Source organism: Vipera berus (genome assembly GCF_964194415.1).
Source record: "Vipera berus genome assembly, chromosome: 2".
NCBI lineage: Eukaryota > Metazoa > Chordata > Lepidosauria > Squamata > Viperidae > Vipera > Vipera berus.
The window spans coordinates 284349930-284368078 of NC_138203.1; the positions used below are offsets into that span (position 1 = coordinate 284349930).

Consider the following 18149-nt stretch of genomic DNA (forward strand, 5'->3'; position numbering starts at 1 on the left):
TGGCATTACTCAGGTGACCCTGAGGACACAGGTAAACCTCTAAATCAGGGGTCTTCAAACTTAGCCCTTGTATGACTTGTGGACTTCAACTCCCAGAATTCCTCAGCCAGCATGCCTGGCTGAGGAGTTCTGGGAGTTGAAGTCCACAAGTCATAAAAGGGCCAGGTTTGAAGACCCTTGCTCTAAATGGCCTCAATGACTCTCTAAAAGAAGGCAAATGAGCAGCTGTCTGCAAGGAATATAAATCCTTCCATTTCCCCACCATCCAGTCAGAGCTGAAGAAGCTTCTTTGATGAGAAGTGAAACGTCTTCAAAGAAAAACAAAAAAGTCTAGTTGCCTCCTGAAAAAAGCACCTTTGGGATTTCCTGTTGGTACTTATCTACGGTACTTAACTCAGATGTTATTTCTATGGTGATTTTTTTTTAAAAAAATGATTCTAACACTCATGTTCAACCCCCCCCTTTCCCCCCCTTCCTTTTCTATTCTGGTGAAGCCTGAAGGGATCGAGAAAGAAGTGGTCTTCAACTCTCATCTCTGTGCAGATGGTACGTTGCCCCTGTAGACACAGATATTAACTTATTTTAAATGCTCTTTTTTTAAAGTACCTCCTTCAAAAGAAGATCGCCGCCTCGCAAACCCAGGCATTCATGAAAGCCTAGATCAGGGGTGTCAAACTCACAATGTCACGTGATGTCTCGTGATGTCTTGTGACTTTTTCCCCCATTGCCGGCAATGGGGTGGGGCATGGTTTCGGCATGAGGCATTCAGCCCGTGGGCCGGCAGTTTGAAACCCCTGGCCTAGATGTCTATGGAGATTCTCAGTAATCCAGGTCATAGTTATCCCAAAGAGGCTTTTTCACGAGGAAACAGGACTTTCTTGTTTTCCTTTGAAGCTGTTTCGCTTCTTATCCAAGAAGCTTCTTCAGCTCTGAAGCTTCAAAGCTGAAGAACCTTCTTGGATGAGAAGTGAAACATCTTCAAAGGAAAACAAGAAAGTCCCGTTGCCTCGTGAAAAAGCCTCTTTGGGAAAACCTAGATGAGAGGAAGGGGGCGGGGGGGAAATGATATAAATATTGGACCTAGTCGCTTGAACAATTTGACTCCTGCTAAAATCACTACTATAGCTCGGTCTTCTAAGCAGTACGTGCACCAAGAGTTCAGTCAGAATAGCAGTGCAAAATGTACCATGGTCTAAATTCTGTTTCTCTTTTATAGGAAAACCTAAGTCCGAATCTATTCCTCTGACATTACCGGAAAATGTTGTCGAAGGCTCAGTCAGGGCCTCCTTTTGTGTGCTGGGTAAGTGAGGTTGCTATGCTACTCATTTTGGAAATTAATTCTGTCTTTGGGCACTCCTGCATAAGGTCCCTGGGCCAGTCTGGAAGCTGCTCCCACTACATATACAAGTAGTCCTTGACTTACAACAGTTCATTTAGTGAGTGACCAAAGTTACAACATCATGGAAAAAAGGGACATGACCATTTTAAAGTCGGTTAAGTCAGTTAAGGGACGCGGTGGCTCAGTGGGTTAGGATGCTGAGCTTGTCGATCAGAAGGTCAGCAGTTTGGCGGGTCGAATCCCAAGTGCTGCGTAACAGAGTGAGCGCCTGTTACTCATCCCAACTTCTGCCAACCTAGCAGTTCAAAAGCACGTAAAAATGCAAGTAGAAAAATAGGGACCACTCTGGTGGGAAGGTAACAGCATTCCGTGCGCCTTTGGTGTCTAGTCATGCTGGCCACATGACCACGGAGACGTCCTCAGACAAGCGTTGGCTCTTCGGCTTTGAAACGGAGGTGAGCACTGGACCCTAGATTTGGAAAAGACTAGCACGCATGTGCGGGGGAACCTTTACCTTTACCTTTAAGTCAGTTACTGGCAACACAGTGTTTAGAATGCAGTACTGCAGGCTACTTCTGCTGACTGCCAGCTGCCAGGAGTTCGGCAGTTCAATTCTCACCAGCTCAAGGTTCACTCAGCCTTCCATTCTTTGAAGGTTGGTAAAATGAGGACCCAGATTGTTGGAGGCCATAGGTGGACTCTGTAAACCGCTTAGAGAGGGCTGTAAAACACTGGGAAGCGGTATATGAGTCTAAGGGCTATAGCTATTTTCCACACTTGACTGTTACAGCATCCCTACAGTCATGTCATTAAAATTCCCACACTTGGCAACTGACTCATATTTATGATGGTTGCATGTCATGGGGTCATGTGATCCCCTTTTGTGACCTTCTGACAAGCAAAGTCAATGGGAAAGCCAGCTTCACTTAACAACCGTGTGACTGACTTGACAACAGCCCTGATTCATTTAACATTTGTGACAGGAAAGGTCATAAATTGGGCCAAATTCACTTCACTGCCTCGCTCAGCAACAAAAATGGTGGGCTCAATGGTGGCCACAAGTCGAGAACTTCCAGCGTGTTAGACCCTCACTGCAGTTGGCTGTTTTAGGCATCGGACTAAGACTGGGAGAAAGATGGGTAGATTTCTGTGGATACTCAAGCAGTGGCATCTTTTGAGGGGGGAATCAAAGCTGGCAAGATTATAGTGTAATTAATATGGAGAAAATCATAACTGATAAAGATATTTCAAGTACTGATGGGAAATTAAACCTGAACAAGAGTGTGAAAAACAGGATATTGATGGATGAATTGACATTATGGACTGATGGATTGATATGATTGTTATTGGTGTGATATTAGTGAAATATGATGAAGATGCTTATATTTAACTTTGTATACACTAACAGTACCAAAAATGGTAATGAGTGTGATGAGGAGAAGAAAGGAGGATAGGGGAATGTTAATGTTAATGTTAAATATTTGAACCCAGACAACATGTTGTTTACTAAGCATTAAAGACTAATTTTAAAAAATTAATAAAACTTAAATATATACACATACAACGTTGGCAAAATCATCTCTGTCCTCCTCATTCCCCATCTCAGGAGACATCCTTGGGGGAGCGATAAAGAACCTCCAGCAGCTTCTCAAGATGCCCTACGGCTGTGGGGAACAGAACATGGCCCTCTTTGCCCCCAATATCTACATCCTGAACTATCTCAAAAAGACTGGACAACTGACCGAGGAGATCAAATCCAAGGGCGTTGAATATTTAGTGGCAGGTGAGAAGCATCCCACAGGAATTTCCCCTCTCATGCTTTCCCTGTTGCAGTTGGGAGCTTTCAAAGGCTTGATCCACAGATCAGTCACTGGTATCATCATCATAATAATCATAATGTTGGAAGGGACCTTAGAGGTCATCTAGTCCAACCCCCTGCCCAGGCAGGAAACCCTATATCATTTCAGACAAATGGCTGTCCAATCTCTTCTTTAAAAATTCCAGTGTTGAGAGCAATCACAGCTTCTGGAGGCAGGTTGTTCCACTGCTTAATTGTTCTCACCATCAGGAAATTTCTCCTTAGTTCTAGATTGCTTCTCTCCTTGATTAGTTTCCATCCGTTGCTTCTTGTCCTGCCTTCGAGTGCTTTGGAGAATAGCTTGACTACCTCTACTTTGTGGCAGCCCCTGAGATATTGGAACACTGCCCTCATCCTTCTCTTCATTAAACTAGACATATTGATTGAGGAGGTTGTAAATTGGACAAATTAGGTTGACTGAGACACCTGGGACCTTTTCAGATGTTGCAAACAAGATACATTAAAATATAGAGAACCTGTTTAGCATGTGGTTAAGAAACCAGAAGACTGGTGATCTCAAAGGTGCATTTTTCACGAGGCAACGGGACTTCCTTGTTTTTCTTTGAGACATTTTGCTTCTCTTCCAAGAAGCTTCTTCCGCTCTGACTGGATGGTGGGGAATGCAAGGATTTATACTCCTTGCTGACAGCTGGTCATTTGACTTCTTTTAGAGGGTCATTGAGGCCACCTGGAGGTTTATCTGTGCCATCAGGTTCACCTAAGTGGCGCAAATGGTCCTGGAGCCTTCTTGGAACTGTTGAAAGGACTGTGTTGCAGACTGGAGATACTGTTGAGAGAGGGCTGTTCAGTTCTGACATAGATGGCCTCTTCAGCCCTTCTTTCAAACCAGCTTGGATGAGAAGTGAAATGTCTTCAGAGAAAAACAAGAATGTCAAGTTGCCTTGGGAAAAAGCACCTTTGGGATAACTATGACCTGGATGACTGAGAATCTCCATAGACAGAAGACTGTGAGTTCTAGTTTGGCCTAGGCATGAAAAACTGGCTGAGTGGTTTGCGGCTTTCCACTCTCTCTTGGCTTAACTCTCCTTAAAATGTTGGTTGGGAAAAATAGAAAAGGGTTGTGGGGATGATAAAACAAGGAAGGGGTGCATATTTACCATTTTGAATTTCTTATAAAAAAGTAGTCAATGAGGGATTAAAAAATCTAATAAATAAATACATAAAATATTGCTCAATGGCTTGCTCTTCTGGACCATCCAGGTACCTTGCAATAGTAAAGAATTAGAATGAATTACAGTTTAAATATGGAAGCTCCCTTGAGTGTTTATGCAAAGGGGAAAGAGGGTTATAAGTGTAAGGGTAAACAAACAAACAAAATGTGTAAAATATAGGAACATGGAACATTAATTTCAACTTCCAGCTGAAGTACTCAAATAAAAGTCCAGGATTATTTTCATTTTGGAAAAGCTGTTTATTGAATGCATGGCCTGGTAAAGGTGAGCTAAAACTAACTCTAAAATTCTAAGGCATCAGACTACAGCATATAACAATGACTTTCCCAGCCAAACCCCACCACCATCACCAAAGATGTCCATGTAGCTTGTGTAAACAAGTTTTCTTTGTTATGGGACCCATTTTCTATCTTCTTCACACCTTCTAGAACAGAGGTCCCCAACCTTTTGGGCATCAGGGACCGGTTCCGTGGAGAGAGGTTTTTCTGCGGACCGGAAGGGGTGTGGTTTCATGTACTGCCTGCATCCTGTGAATGGGGCTTTGCTTGTTTGTGTGGAGCAGTTTCTGGCATGCTGCGGTGCAGTGCCGGTCCAAGGACCGGGGGTCGGGGATCCCTGTTCTAGAATGTCCTTGAAAGATTTCCATACTGCCGACTTTCAGCAAGCTTCTGTAAAACTGGAGAGGTTTCATTTCTCTAACTAACACACTCAAAAACAACACCTCCCTCCCCGCCTTATTTTAATAGCAAGATGAAAAGAGAGAGGCAGGTAACTGCCAAATTTTCACTCTTGCCAGAGGTCGGTCTCCATGAGATCATAAGGGGAACCTTTGGGAAGGGGGAGGGGTGGTGGTGTAGTCAAGCAGACTGAATAATATTCCAAATTTGATCTGGAGATCCAAAGCCAATTTGGTTCCATTTCTAAGCCAAACGGACTTTTGGAAATGAATCGCAATACTTGGTGTTATGTATTGGGCTTGTGGTTTTACACCACGTGTGTTGCTGGAGGAGCTAACGGCTCTCCAGCAACCCAGACAGGCCGTCTCCAGTCCTGCAATTGGTCAGCCCCAGGCAGCAAGTGTGGGTTCAAACCTATTGGCTGCCACCTAGGGGCTAGACTATATATTGTGGCTGGTTGCGGCCCAAGCTTCAGTACAGTTCCAGCAAGAATAAAAGCATGAGTTATTCTGTACTCAGCCTCGCGTCATCATTACTGCTCTCCAGAGCCCACAACGTAACACTTGGGAGGAAATATTTCAGTTGGATTTGGAAACGCACATGCTGCTCAGCTTGGCTTTAATTTTCCTTTTCCACTTCAGGCTATCAAAGGCAACTGAACTACAAGCATCCGGATGGTTCTTATAGCGCTTTTGGAAAAGGTTCAGAGGAAGGGAACACTTGGTAAGATTTCTTGGTTCCTAAGGTAGTATTTCTCCAACTTTCTACGATGATGGACTAAGGGGTGTCAAACTCAATTTCATTGAGGGCCGCATCAGCATTGCAGTTGCCCTCAAGGGGCCGGGTGGGTGTGGCCTTGGTGGGCGTGGCCTACTGGGTGGGTGTGGCTAGAGTGCGTATGGCCTACTGGGTGGGCATGGCCAGCTCTACATCGTTCGCATGAAGGGTGCCTGTGGGGGCCTGGGCAGGAGTGGGACAGATCTGAGGGTCTCTGGCAGAAGGAGGGTCTCTGGGCCAGGGCCAAGGCAGTGGGGGTCATTCCCTCACTGTTTCCAGGATGGCTTCGCGGGCCACATGAAACCACTTTGCGGGCCAGATCCGGCCCCTGGGCCTTGTGTTTGACATGTCTGAACTAAATGAACATTCAGAAAATTCAGGAGCCGTTGTGTAAATTTATATTTTTCATCAAGCAAGAAATAAAGATCCTTTACAAAATAAAGGAAGCCCTCCAAATCTAATTCTATGATTCCACGATTCTGTGATTCTATAAACTATGAGGGCAGCTTCTATCATTCTAAGTTTTGTAATTTGAATAAAAAATTAGAAAATTTATGTATCCTGGGTCATATCATGACAATAGCTTTTAGCATAGAGAATAGAATAGAATAGAATAGAATAGAATAGAATAGAATAGAATAGAATAGAATAGAATAGAATAGAATAGAATAGAATAGAATAGAATAGAATAGAATCTGGAAGGTACCTTGGAGGTCTTCTAGTCCAGCCCCCTGCTCATGCAGGAGAACCTATACCATCTCAGACAAGTGACTGTCTAGTCTCTTCTTGAAAACCTCCAGTGATGGAGTGCCCACGATTTCTGGAGGCAAGCTGTTCCACTGATTAATTGTCCTCGCTGTCAGGAAGTTTCTCCTTAATTCCAGGTTGCTTCTTTCTTTGATCAGTTTCCAACCATTGTTTCTTGTCTTGCCCTTTGGTCCTTTGGAGAATAATGTGACCCCCCCCCTTCTTTGTGGCAGCCCCTCAAATACTGGAATACTGCTATCATGTCTCCCCTGTTTCTTCTTTTCTTTAGACTACTAGCCAAACCCAAGTCCGGTGCATATGCTCTCAGTGCACATAAAAGCAATATATGGTAAATCATGATCGTAATCTTTGTAAAAAGACATTCATCATAAACCGTAAGATATAATACAGGAATAGTCACAGGATACTAAAAAAGCAATCAACATAAATCATACTGGGATACTAAATAAAACAATATAAATCATAAGATACCAGCAACAAAGTTATAGTCATGAGAAGATAAGGAATACCAACAAAGAAGAAAAATAACAGCTCTCAAAAGAAACCAGCATGGCTGCATAAAGAACTCTCTGATAAATTGAAAGATCAAAAGGACAAGTATAAGAATTGGAAAGAGGGGCACATAACTAAATAAGAATATCAGCAAATAGCCCGTGCCTGCAAAGATGAAGTGAGGAAAGCTAAGGCTCAGGAATTCTGGGAGTTGAAGTCCATGAGTCATAAAAGAGCCGAGGTTGCCTACCCCTGGTATAGGGTTTCTTGCCTGAGCAGGGGGTTGGACTAGATGACCTCCAAGGTACCTTCCAACTTACTTATTATTATTATTAATAGGAAGGATGAGAAGGGTAATAGTAATGCAGCCCTATTAGATAGCTTGACAGAGTTGTGGGAATTAGTTGTTTAGCAGAGTGATGCCATGGGGGAAAAAACACTGTCCTTGTGTCTGGTAGTTTTGGCGTGCAATGCCCTATAGCACAGGTCTGCAACCCGTGGCTCCGGAGCTGCATGCGGCTCTTTTAGCCGTCTCCTGCAGCTCCCAGTCCTCTGCCATGTGCAGTGCCCCCCCCAAAAAAAGTTCAACCAATCAATTCAAATATGCAGGGTAGGTGCATATCTCGCCTTGGCTCCACTCTTCAGTCAAACCCTGTTCTGCGCATGCACGCATGTACGCGCATGCGCACACATTTTTAGCGGCTCCTAGTTTTTCCTTTTGTGAGGGAACCAGTTCTGAGTGGCTCTTTCACTGTTTCAGGTTGCTGACCCCTGCCCTATAGCATCATTTTGAGGGTAGAAGTTGAAACAGTTTATGTCCAGGAAGTGATATTTTCACAACCCTATTTTTGACTTGTGCGGTATACAGGTCCTCAATGGAAGGCAGAGGCCTGACTTGCCTTGGCCACCTGGATCATGACATTAGGAACTGAAAAAATTAAAATGAGACTGTTCTGTGCTCTGGGCTGTCTTACAGGCTGACGGCTTTCGTGCTGAAGTCTTTTGCTCCAGCAAGGTCCTTCATCTCTGTGGAAGAAAAGCACATCATCGAAGCTCAGAACTCACTGACACTGAGGCAGGAGTCTAATGGATGCTTTCGGAGCACGGGGTCTCTTTTTAACAATGCCCTCAAGGTACAAGAGGCGGGTGGGAGAAAAGGGTGACATGTCTTTGGAAGTGAGAGTTGGGTATATTGGGAACACAGGTAGTCCTCGAGCAGTGGTGGGATTCAAATACCTGAACAACTGGTTCTCTGCGTGGATGCAGACCTAGGCCTCTGAGGCCTAGAATGGACTTCCGGAAATGACATCCACGCACTTCCTGTGGGCCGTTCTAGGCCTGGGAGGCCCCCTCTAGGCCTCCCAGGCCTAGAATGGATTTCCGGAAGTGATATCTATATGAAACCGCTGGGTGAGATCATTCGTGGCTTTAGAGTTGGGTATCATCAGTATGCTGATGATACCCAGCTTTTTCTTTCGACCCCAAACCACCCCAGTGATGCCCTCAATGTGATGTCCCGTTGCCTGGAGGCGGTTCGGGTCTGGATGGGGAGGAACAGACTTCAACTCAACCCCAACAAGACTGAGTGGCTTTGCATACCTTCATCCCGGGTCAATTCGGATATTCCATCTCTCTCTATGGGGGGTGAACTATTACCCCCTGTAGATAGGGCTCGCAACTTGGGAGTCCTCCTAGATTCACGGCTCACCTTGGAAGATCACATAGTGGCTGTGACTAGGGGGGCTTTCGCCCAGGTTCGCCTGGTGCGCCAGTTGCAGCCCTATCTAGGCCGGGATGACTTATGCACGGTCACTCACGCGCTCGTGACCTCTCGTCTGGACTACTGCAACGCTCTCTACATGGGGCTGCCCTTGAGGACCACCCGGAGGCTCCAACTGGTACAGAATGCAGCCGCGAGAGTTGTGTTGGGAGTCTCCCGATACTCCCATGTTACACCTCTGCTCCGTGAGCTGCATTGGTTACCAGTTGTCTTCCGGGTGAGATTCAAGGTACTAGTAATGGTGTTTAAAGCCCTACATGGCAGGGGTCCGGAGTACCTTAGGGAACACCTGCTGCCGGCATCAACCTCCCTTCGCCCTGTGCGTTCCCACAGAGAGGGCCTCCTCAGGGTGCCACCGATCAGAGAATGTCGATTGGTGGCCCCCAGGGGGAGATCCTTCTCTGTGGGCGCCCCGGAGCTATGGAATCAGTTACCGGTTGAGCTCCGGATGGCGCCCGATCTTCGCTCCTTTCGCCGCGATCTAAAAACATTCTTATTCGAACGAGCCGGCCTGGCCTGATGGGGGATTGGTGGGGTTTTTTACTTTTGTTTTATTGGGGTTTTAATATTGTATTGACTGTTTTTAGTGGGCATGTATTTAATCCTTTTTTAATTTTTGTAATTCTGTATTTTTATTCTTGCCCTGTTCACCGCCCTGAGTCCTTCGGGAGAAGGGCGGTATAGAAATATTATTAAATAAATAAATAAATATCCACGCAATTCCTGTGGGCCATTCCAGGCCTGGCAGGCCTCCTACAGGCCTCGAAGACCTAGAATGGATTTCCAGAAGCAGCATGGGTTCAGCCGATTCTCCAAAGTCAACATTTAGATACCGGTTCTACCAAACCAATGCAAACCAGCTGAATCTCACCACTGTCCTTGAGTTACAACTACACTTTGGGGCTGGAATTTTGGAACTTAAATGATATGGTCGCTAAGCAAGTGATCACATGACCAACCTGATTTTATGACCACTTTTTACTGCACTTATTAAGCGAATCACCATGGTGGTTAAGTGGCTTCCTCAAGTAACATTTTCTTGTCTGAAACTGGCCAGAAGGTAGCATATCATGATCGCACAACTGCAAGACTTTGCAACCATCATAAATGCAAGCCCGTTGCCAAGTGGCCAAGTACCCAGATTGTGTACACGGGATTATGAGGGTGATGTGAGAGTCATAATTTCAAGGATGACCTGAAAGCCAGTTTCTCCAAGGTGGTTGTAAATCTGAACCATCATTAAATGAATAAGCTCAAGAAAGAACGTGGATTGAAGATACACGTGGATTGAGCTGGTTTGGCCATAGAGAGAATGACTGGGAATTACTCTGGATTTCTAATTGGGAAGAAATTGTGCTTTCTTTCTGTTTATGAACTGGGACAGTATTGACAAAACAGAAAGACTCATGAATATTCTGCAGTCAGGATTTAACATTTTTCATGAAAAACTGACAGAGTATCTTCAGTAGTCTTATTAAAATAACTTTTTTAAAAAACTAAGGGCAGGAATATCCAGGTCCAATCTTCTGCAATCTCTTCCCACCAAATCTTGGTTTTGATTTGGGGGAAAAAGTGTCTAACGGGATGAGAAGTTATGGATTGACTGACCCTCCATGAATTTCTCTACAATACTCCTTTTCGTTCAGGGCCATGTCAATTGGTGAGGTTACCACCCTATTTAATAGCAATGAACTGCATAATGTAATAAGATGCGGTGCAAAGAATTAGTATGATGTTGGAAACGACTAGCACGCATGTGCGGGTATATATATATATATATATATATATATATATATATATATATATATATATATATATATATATATATATATATATATATATATATATATATATATATATATATATATATATATATATATATATAAAATATGGTAACAGTGATCGAATGAAAGCTGTGCCCCCATTTCAAAGTTATCTATAGGAGAGGCAAAAAAACAAACAAACATGGCAGCTAAAATTGCACAGTTGAAGCTCCACTCTTTTTATTTGCAATGCAGGTAAAAAAAATAAACAAGGCTTCAAAGATCTACTCACAATTGCCATCTTGTCTTTTTTAGCCCCACGAAGTCACCCCATGCCCCAATTCCACCTAAAATCAATACAGAACTGAAAGAGCGATGAAATGAGAATTATTACAGCTAGTCCTTGCTTGAATCCCGAGTGCCGCATAACAGAGTGAGCGCCTGTTACTCGTCCCAGCTTCTGCCAACCTAGCAGTTCGAAAGCACGTAAAAATGCAAGTAGAAAAATAGGGACCACTACGGTGGGAAGGTAACAGCGTTCCCTGCACCTTTGGTGTCTAGTCATGCCAGCCACATGACCATGGAGACGTCCTCGGACAAGCGCTGGCTCTTTGGCTTTGAAACGGAGATGAGCACCAGCCCCTAGAGTCAGAAACAACTAGCACGCATGTGCGGGGGAACCTTTACCTTACCTTTTAACTTCAAATGGTTGTTAAATGAGGCAGTGGGCAAGCAAGGACCATCTGTAATAGCTAATATACTTGGAAGCTCCCAGTCAAAGCTAGCTATAGATGTCACAAAAATCTATTTACTGATTGATGAGAAACACTTCTGTATTGTCCAGTTCCCAAAACTCCATGATTTCTTGTGAGGGAGATGTAATATAGATTTGGAAAGAGTGGAGGGGTGATAGAAGATGGTGGAAGCTATTTGTCTAATAGGTGCAGCTAATATCTGTCTCTCTCTTGCAGGGGGGAGTTGATGACCAGATCACTCTTTCAGCTTACATCACCATTGCTTTGCTGGAAGTGCCGCTACCTCCCTCCGTAAGTGTGCAAAGTGCAACCATGATTGCAGTAGACCAGCTGTGTCTCACTTGGTCATGGAGTTCACAATCACTTAGGCTAATGAAATCTGACTAGCTTCAAAGCCATGCCATAGTCCCAAAATGTAATAATATAAGCTGAATAAGCCCAGATGCCTCTTTATTATCCCTCCTCCTCTCCAATCAATTCTGTCCTTTTCTGTCTCCAATCAAATAAGAGACGGGGTGGTTCAGTGGCTTAATGATGAAGGTGTCTCAGCTCTGGTGGTTTGAGCCCAAGCATTGTGTGGCAGGAGGAGCTCCTGTCACTCGCCTTAGCTTCTGTCCACCTAGCAATTGAAAAGCATGTCCTATGCAAGTAGATAGATAGGTACCACTTTGGCGAGGAGATGAACTGGTGCTCTGTGCAGGCAATCAGATTTCTGATGGCTCTGAACCTTCCCAGTTGCAGTGCCCATTTGTGAGTCAGCTCTGGGATGCTGCAGGAAGAACTGCTCGTCTTTCTCTTTGATGCGGAGCCAGCTGACCCTCCTGTGGCCCACCATGGGAAGCGTGCAAGTGTGTCCTATAACAGGGCTGGTACCTTGGCAAGCCAAACTGCTACTCTACAATAGCATTGTGGTCTCCTGGCTACTGTAACAACGCCATATGCCAATAATTATCCTATCTATTCTGCCCTCACCTGCTTCTTTAGATTTGACTCCTAATGGCCAGCTCTCCAACTCGTGGCAGCTGGCTACACCAATGTCATTCTTCCAAGCAAGATGTTCACAGTCTTCTTTAGCAGGATTTATTGAATGGAGAAGGAAAGGGTTGGGACAACATCAGCAGCTTTCACTTTAGAACCATGTTGTTTTTCAGTACATTAGGGTGAAGACTTCTTTGACTTTCTTTCTAAGGGCTGTTGTGTGAACTGGAAAGAAGGAGCTTCTTTTTGCAGATAATGGCAGAGTCTGCAGAGGGTTGTTCACAAAACAATCTCCTGAATGCTTATATTATCACTCTTGATTTGCCGCCCTCCTCCTCCCCCTCCTCCTCCTCCTCCTCCTCCTCCTCCTCCTCCTCCTCCTCCCCCTCCTCCTCCTCCTCATGCTTGAACCACCAGCACCCTCATCTTGGACCTCACCTAGTAAAGAACTGCTAAGCTTTGTTCCAAAAACACAGGAACATGTAGGAAAAGCAAGTAGCTAGTGGTGGTTCAGGCCACAGATATACAGAGATTCATAGTAATAGTAATTACTGTCATCCCAGGGCTTTGCTGAGATCCTGTGTTTCTTCAAAATCTTCTCCTTCAGGAACCTTCCTCCTATTGAACTTAGATTACAAGAGTCGTCCTCCTCCTCCTCCTCCTCCTCCTCCTCCCCCCCTACAAGTGTGGAGGGAGATACAAAGTTTTGGTTCTTGCACTTTTGGTGGCCTCAATCGTTGTTATTTTTGTGCTGTTGTTCTGTGTCTTTGATGCTGTCTCTCCATCTTTTTCTGGGTCTGTCTTGTGTTCTTTGGCCTCTTTATTTTATATGCTTTGTATGGTATAGGTCAGTGATGGCAAACCTTTTAGAGACTGAGTGCCCAAACTACAGTACAACCCAAAACCCACTTATGTTTTGTTGGGTGCTGGGTGGGCATGGCCAATTGGGTGGGTGTTGCCCATTGGGTGGGTTTGGCCAATTGGGTGGGTGTGGCCCATTGGGTGGCATGACTGCGGTGGTAACAGCAGACCAGCTGTGACTAAAAAGTTCAATCAATCAATTCCAACTTTGCAAGATCTATTTTTTCCCTGCGAGAAGTTTAAATTTATTGATTGAACCTTTTTTATTTTTTTGCACACGGCAGCAGAGGCCTAAAGTGAAAAGGTTTTATAAAACTCAGCTGAAGGTCTAGGACTGGGGCGACAGTGCGCGTGCCTACAGAGAGGGCTCTGCATGCCACCTGTGGCACGCGTGCCATGGGTTCACCACCACAGGTATAGAATCTCAAAGACATTCTCCATACAGTAGGTGAACAAACCACTTAACTCGTTATTTTTGCATGTATTTAACATTGGATCTATTGCATTTCATTCTCTTTTGATGTCATTTTTTATTTTATCCCTGCTCTGGTCACTCCAGCAGTTTCCCTTAGGCATCTCACTTCCATGGTGACTAACTTTTGCTTCTGCTTTATGGCAAATGACCACGACACTGGTAATAGAGGGTGGGGACGAATATGCTTTGTATCCTGCTATATTGATTTCCGTTCAACGCCTTGTCCTCTGCAGCTCTTTGTGGTGGAAAATAGTTTAGTTTGCCTGGAGAAGGCATCTGAAGCTAAAGAGATCCACATTTATACCCGGGCTCTGTTGGCGTACGCCTTTACTTTGGCGGGGAAAGAGCAAAAGAGGCAAGAAATGTTGGAGTCCCTTCTAAAAGTAGCTGTGAAGGACGGTGAGACATGATTTCTTTGTTATGAAAATTATGTACCCATGAAAAAAATTGGAGATGTGCAACAAACTTTATTGGAATGCAAAGAATAATGTTCATTGGAAACCGCACCCATCCACCAGTCAGGAAAAGGTCCCTATAGCCCAGTAGTGGGATTCAGCTGGTTTGCAGCAGTTCGGCAGAGCTGGTAGCTAATTTTTTGTTGCCCAGGCCCAGAATGGACTGATGTGATTCCGTGCCAGCCTGTGATCCCGGCAGCTGAGTCTGGGGAATCAGAGGAGGAGGAGGAGAAGGGGTCTGAGGAGGCATCAGAGTCGGAGGAAGGCTCTGATGAGCTACAGGATTTAAAACTGAGGAAGAACCTGGCCCTTCCACTCGTGATCAGGCTGAGAGCCAGCTGTGCTGGGAGGCTTAGTCAGACTCGGAAGAAGCACAGCTGGAAGACCTCAGAGACGCTCATAAAAGCAGACAGGTCACATGAGTAGGTCAGAGGGAGGCAATGGGGCAACTCCAGGGGAGAAGGAGAAAGTGGTGAGAAGCCACGCCTTGGAGGCTGCATAACAAAAAGGGAATGTGTGGGCAGGGCTGGTTGCTGGAGGCAACTGTTTGCAAAGAATTTCAGTGTCAAGAGATCATGGTCTGTTTATTTTGCCTGTGAGTTATTTCCTGTTTGACTCCTGTCCTGTTTTTCTTTTGGACAAGGTGTCCATTGGAAAAGTGTTCTGTTGCTTTTGTTTTTCTGGGACAATTATCAGGTCTGTAACTCAAATAAAAAGGCTTTATTTTTCCAGTCTACTGTTAAAAGAGGGGTTGTCTTTGTGAAGTAACAAGGACGTATGTAGGCTGGAACAGAACATGGACTTCCGGAAGCGGCATCCACACAGAGAACGGGTTGTTCACATATTTGAATCCCACCACTGCTATAGCTTCAAGTGTTTTTCATACAGAAGTATACTTTATTTATTAATTAACTGTATTTGCTGCTCATCTCACTATATAAGGATGGAAGCACACACTGATTCCATGAATAATTAATTAATGACCACTGGAAGGAAATAAGTGGGGAGATGAGCCGGAGATGATGTTCCTTCTGGCCATCATGAATCTTTCTTTCACATTAGTATTGCATTAACACTCAACATCTTATTACCACTTTATCATGATGGTCATGGCTCCCCTCGTTCGTGACTTGATCAAGGAGGAATGCGCGGATCTGGAATGCATTACAGAAACTTGGTTGGGCTCGGAGGGAGGGGTTCCTCTGACCAAGTTATGCCCCCCAGGTTTCCATGTGCTATACCGACCACAGGCTCAGGGTAGGGGTGGAGGGGTGGCGGTGGTTATTCGGGAGACTTTATGTCCGTGGGAGACCACCATTGTCCAGATTGGCAGGAGTGAGTCCCTCCTCCTGAGATGCGGCCCCCGGGCTCAGATGGGCTTGTTGCTCACATATCTGGTGCCCAGCTGTGTGGCAACAGCCCTGCCCGGGCTGCTCGACACCCTCTCAGAATTGGCGGTGGAGTTCCCCAGGCTTATAGTTCTGGGTGACTTCAACCTGCCTTCCCTGGGAGGGTCATCAGAGTTAGCCCGGCAGTTCATGGCTTCCATGACAGCCATGGACCTGACCCAGGTAATTCAAGGCCTGACTCATGTGGGGGGGTCACACTCTCAACCTGGTGTTCCTGTCTGGACAGTGGTTGGATGATCTGGGAGGAGGTTCGCCAGTCATTGTCCCCCTGTAATGGTCCGATCATCATCTCCTGCGGCTGGTCTTCCATTATGCCACCCCCCGCCACTGGGCTGCGGAGCCGACCAGGTGGTTCCACCCCAGGTGCCTAATGGACCCACAACAATTCCAGATGGCGCTTGGGTCTATACCCATCACCCTCACTCACAGCCCAGTTGATGCCTTGGTGGGTGCCTGGGAAAGGGTGGCCACTGAGGCCCTTGACTGTGTTGTACCCTTGCGACTCCTGACCCGGTGCAGATCCCGTTGGGCTCCATGGTTTTCTTTGGAGCTCCGGAAGATGAAGCGTCAGAGATGGGGTCTAGAGAGTGGTTGGAGGTCCAGCCATTCCGAATCTCACCGATTACAGTTAAGAACCTTTATAAGGTCTTGCGGCGATGAGGACGGCGAAGGCTAATTACTTCGCTGCCCTCATCGCGTCCGCAGATAATTGCCCGGCTGCCCTGTTTAGGGTGACTCGCTCCCTTCTTAACCAGGAGGTGAGGGAGGATCCCTTACAGGGTTGGGCCGAGGAGTTTAGTCATCATCTGATGGACAAAATCGCTCAGATCCGGGCCGGTTTGGACTCTGACTGGGCAGAGTCTGACGTGGAGGAATTGGACGGTCTTGAGCATGTTATCTGGACTGAGTTCGACCCTGTTTCCCCTGATGATGTGGGCAGGATTATGGGGAGGCTGAGCTCCACCACCTGTTTATTGGACCCGTGCCCCTCCTGGCTGGTTTATGCGGCCCGGGAGGAGACACGAGGCTGGTTCCAGGCAGTAATAACTGCTTCCTTGAAGGAGGGTATCTTCCCTGCCACCTTGAAGGAGGCGGTGGTGAGACCCCTCCTCAAGAAGCCTGCCCTGGACCCGGCTGTTTTAAATAACTATCGTCCGGTCTCCAACCTTCGCTTTTTGGCGAAGGTTGTTGAGAGTGTGGTGGCGCATCAGCTTCCTCTGTTCCTGGAGGAAGCTGATTATCTGGACCCGTACCAATCGGGTTTTAGGCCCAGGCACAGCACGGAGACGGCATTGGTCGCGCTGGTGAATGATCTCTGGCGGGCTCGGGACAGGGGTTGTTCCTCTGTCCTAGTCCTATTAGATCTCTCAGCGGCTTTTGATACCATCGACCATGGTATCCTACTGCGGCGTCTCAGGGGGTTGGGAGTGGGAGGCACCGTTTTACGGTGGTTCTCCTCCTATCTCCTGGGCCGCTCACAGTCGGTGTTGACGGGAGGGCAGAGATCCACCCCGAGGCCTCTCGTTTGTGGAATTCCTCAGGGGTCGGCTCTCTCTCCCCTCCTGTTCAACATCTATATGAAGCCGCTGGATGAGATCATTCATGGTTTTGGGGTGGAGTATCATCAGTATGCTGATGATACCCAACTTTTTTTCTCCACCCCGAACCAACCCAGTGATGCCCTTGCCGTGATGTCCTGTTGCCTGGAGGCGATCCGGGTCTGGATGGGGAAAAACAGGCTTCGTCTCAATCCTGCCAAGACTGAGTGGCTGTGCATACCGGCATCTCGGGTTAACCAGACTACTCCATCTTTAATGATGGGGGTGAGGTATTACCCCCCCATTGATAGGGCTTGCAACTTGGGCGTCCTCCTGGATTCACAGCTCAGTTTTGAAGATCACATAGGAGCCGTGACCAGGGGGGCTTTTGCCCAGGTTCGCCTGGTGCGCCAGTTGCGACCCTACCTGGACCGGGATGCCCTACGCACAGTCACTCATGCACTCGTGACCTCCTGTTTAGACTACTGCAACGCTCTTTACATGGGGCTGCCCTTGAGGACTACTCGGAGGCTTCAGCTGGTGCAAAATGCGGCCACGTGAGTTGTGATGGGGGTTCTCCGATACTCCCATGTAACACCTCTACTCTGCGACCTGCATTGGCTTCCGGTTGCCCTCCGGGTGAGATTCAAGGTGCTGGTGATGACCTATAAAGCCCTAAATGGCTTGGGTCCGGGATATCTGAGGGAACACCTGCTGCCGGCATCAAGTTCCCTTCGTCCTGCGTGCTCCCACAGGGAGGGCCTTCTCAGGGTGCCGCCAGTAAAAGATTGCCGGCGGATAACACCCAGGGGGAGGGCCTTCTCTGTGGGTGCGCCTGCCCTCTGGAACCAGCTGCCCGTGGAGCTTAGGACTGCCCCTGACCTTTGTTCATTTCGTCGGGACCTGAAGACCTGGCTCTTCGAGCTTTCCGGCCCAGGCTGAGAGTTTTAACTGGGGTTTTTTATTTCTTCAGGATTTTAATTTAATCTTTTAAATTGTTTTTAATTTTTGTATTGTTGTTTTAAGTACCC

General features: G+C 46.4%; 1 protein-coding gene across 1 annotated transcript in view; it reads left to right on the forward strand.

Annotated features, from left to right (window-relative positions):
- The window catches only part of LOC308661146 (pregnancy zone protein-like), a 116037-nt gene that overhangs the window by 77438 nt on the left and 20450 nt on the right, over positions 1-18149 (forward strand). Inside the window, exons 25-31 of the mRNA XM_081315939.1 lie at positions 495-546; positions 1217-1300; positions 2946-3122; positions 5709-5790; positions 8081-8237; positions 11619-11693; positions 13950-14115. Of these exons, the coding sequence (XP_081172065.1) occupies positions 495-546; positions 1217-1300; positions 2946-3122; positions 5709-5790; positions 8081-8237; positions 11619-11693; positions 13950-14115 (793 nt within the window). The remainder of the gene's footprint in view (positions 1-494; positions 547-1216; positions 1301-2945; positions 3123-5708; positions 5791-8080; positions 8238-11618; positions 11694-13949; positions 14116-18149) is intronic.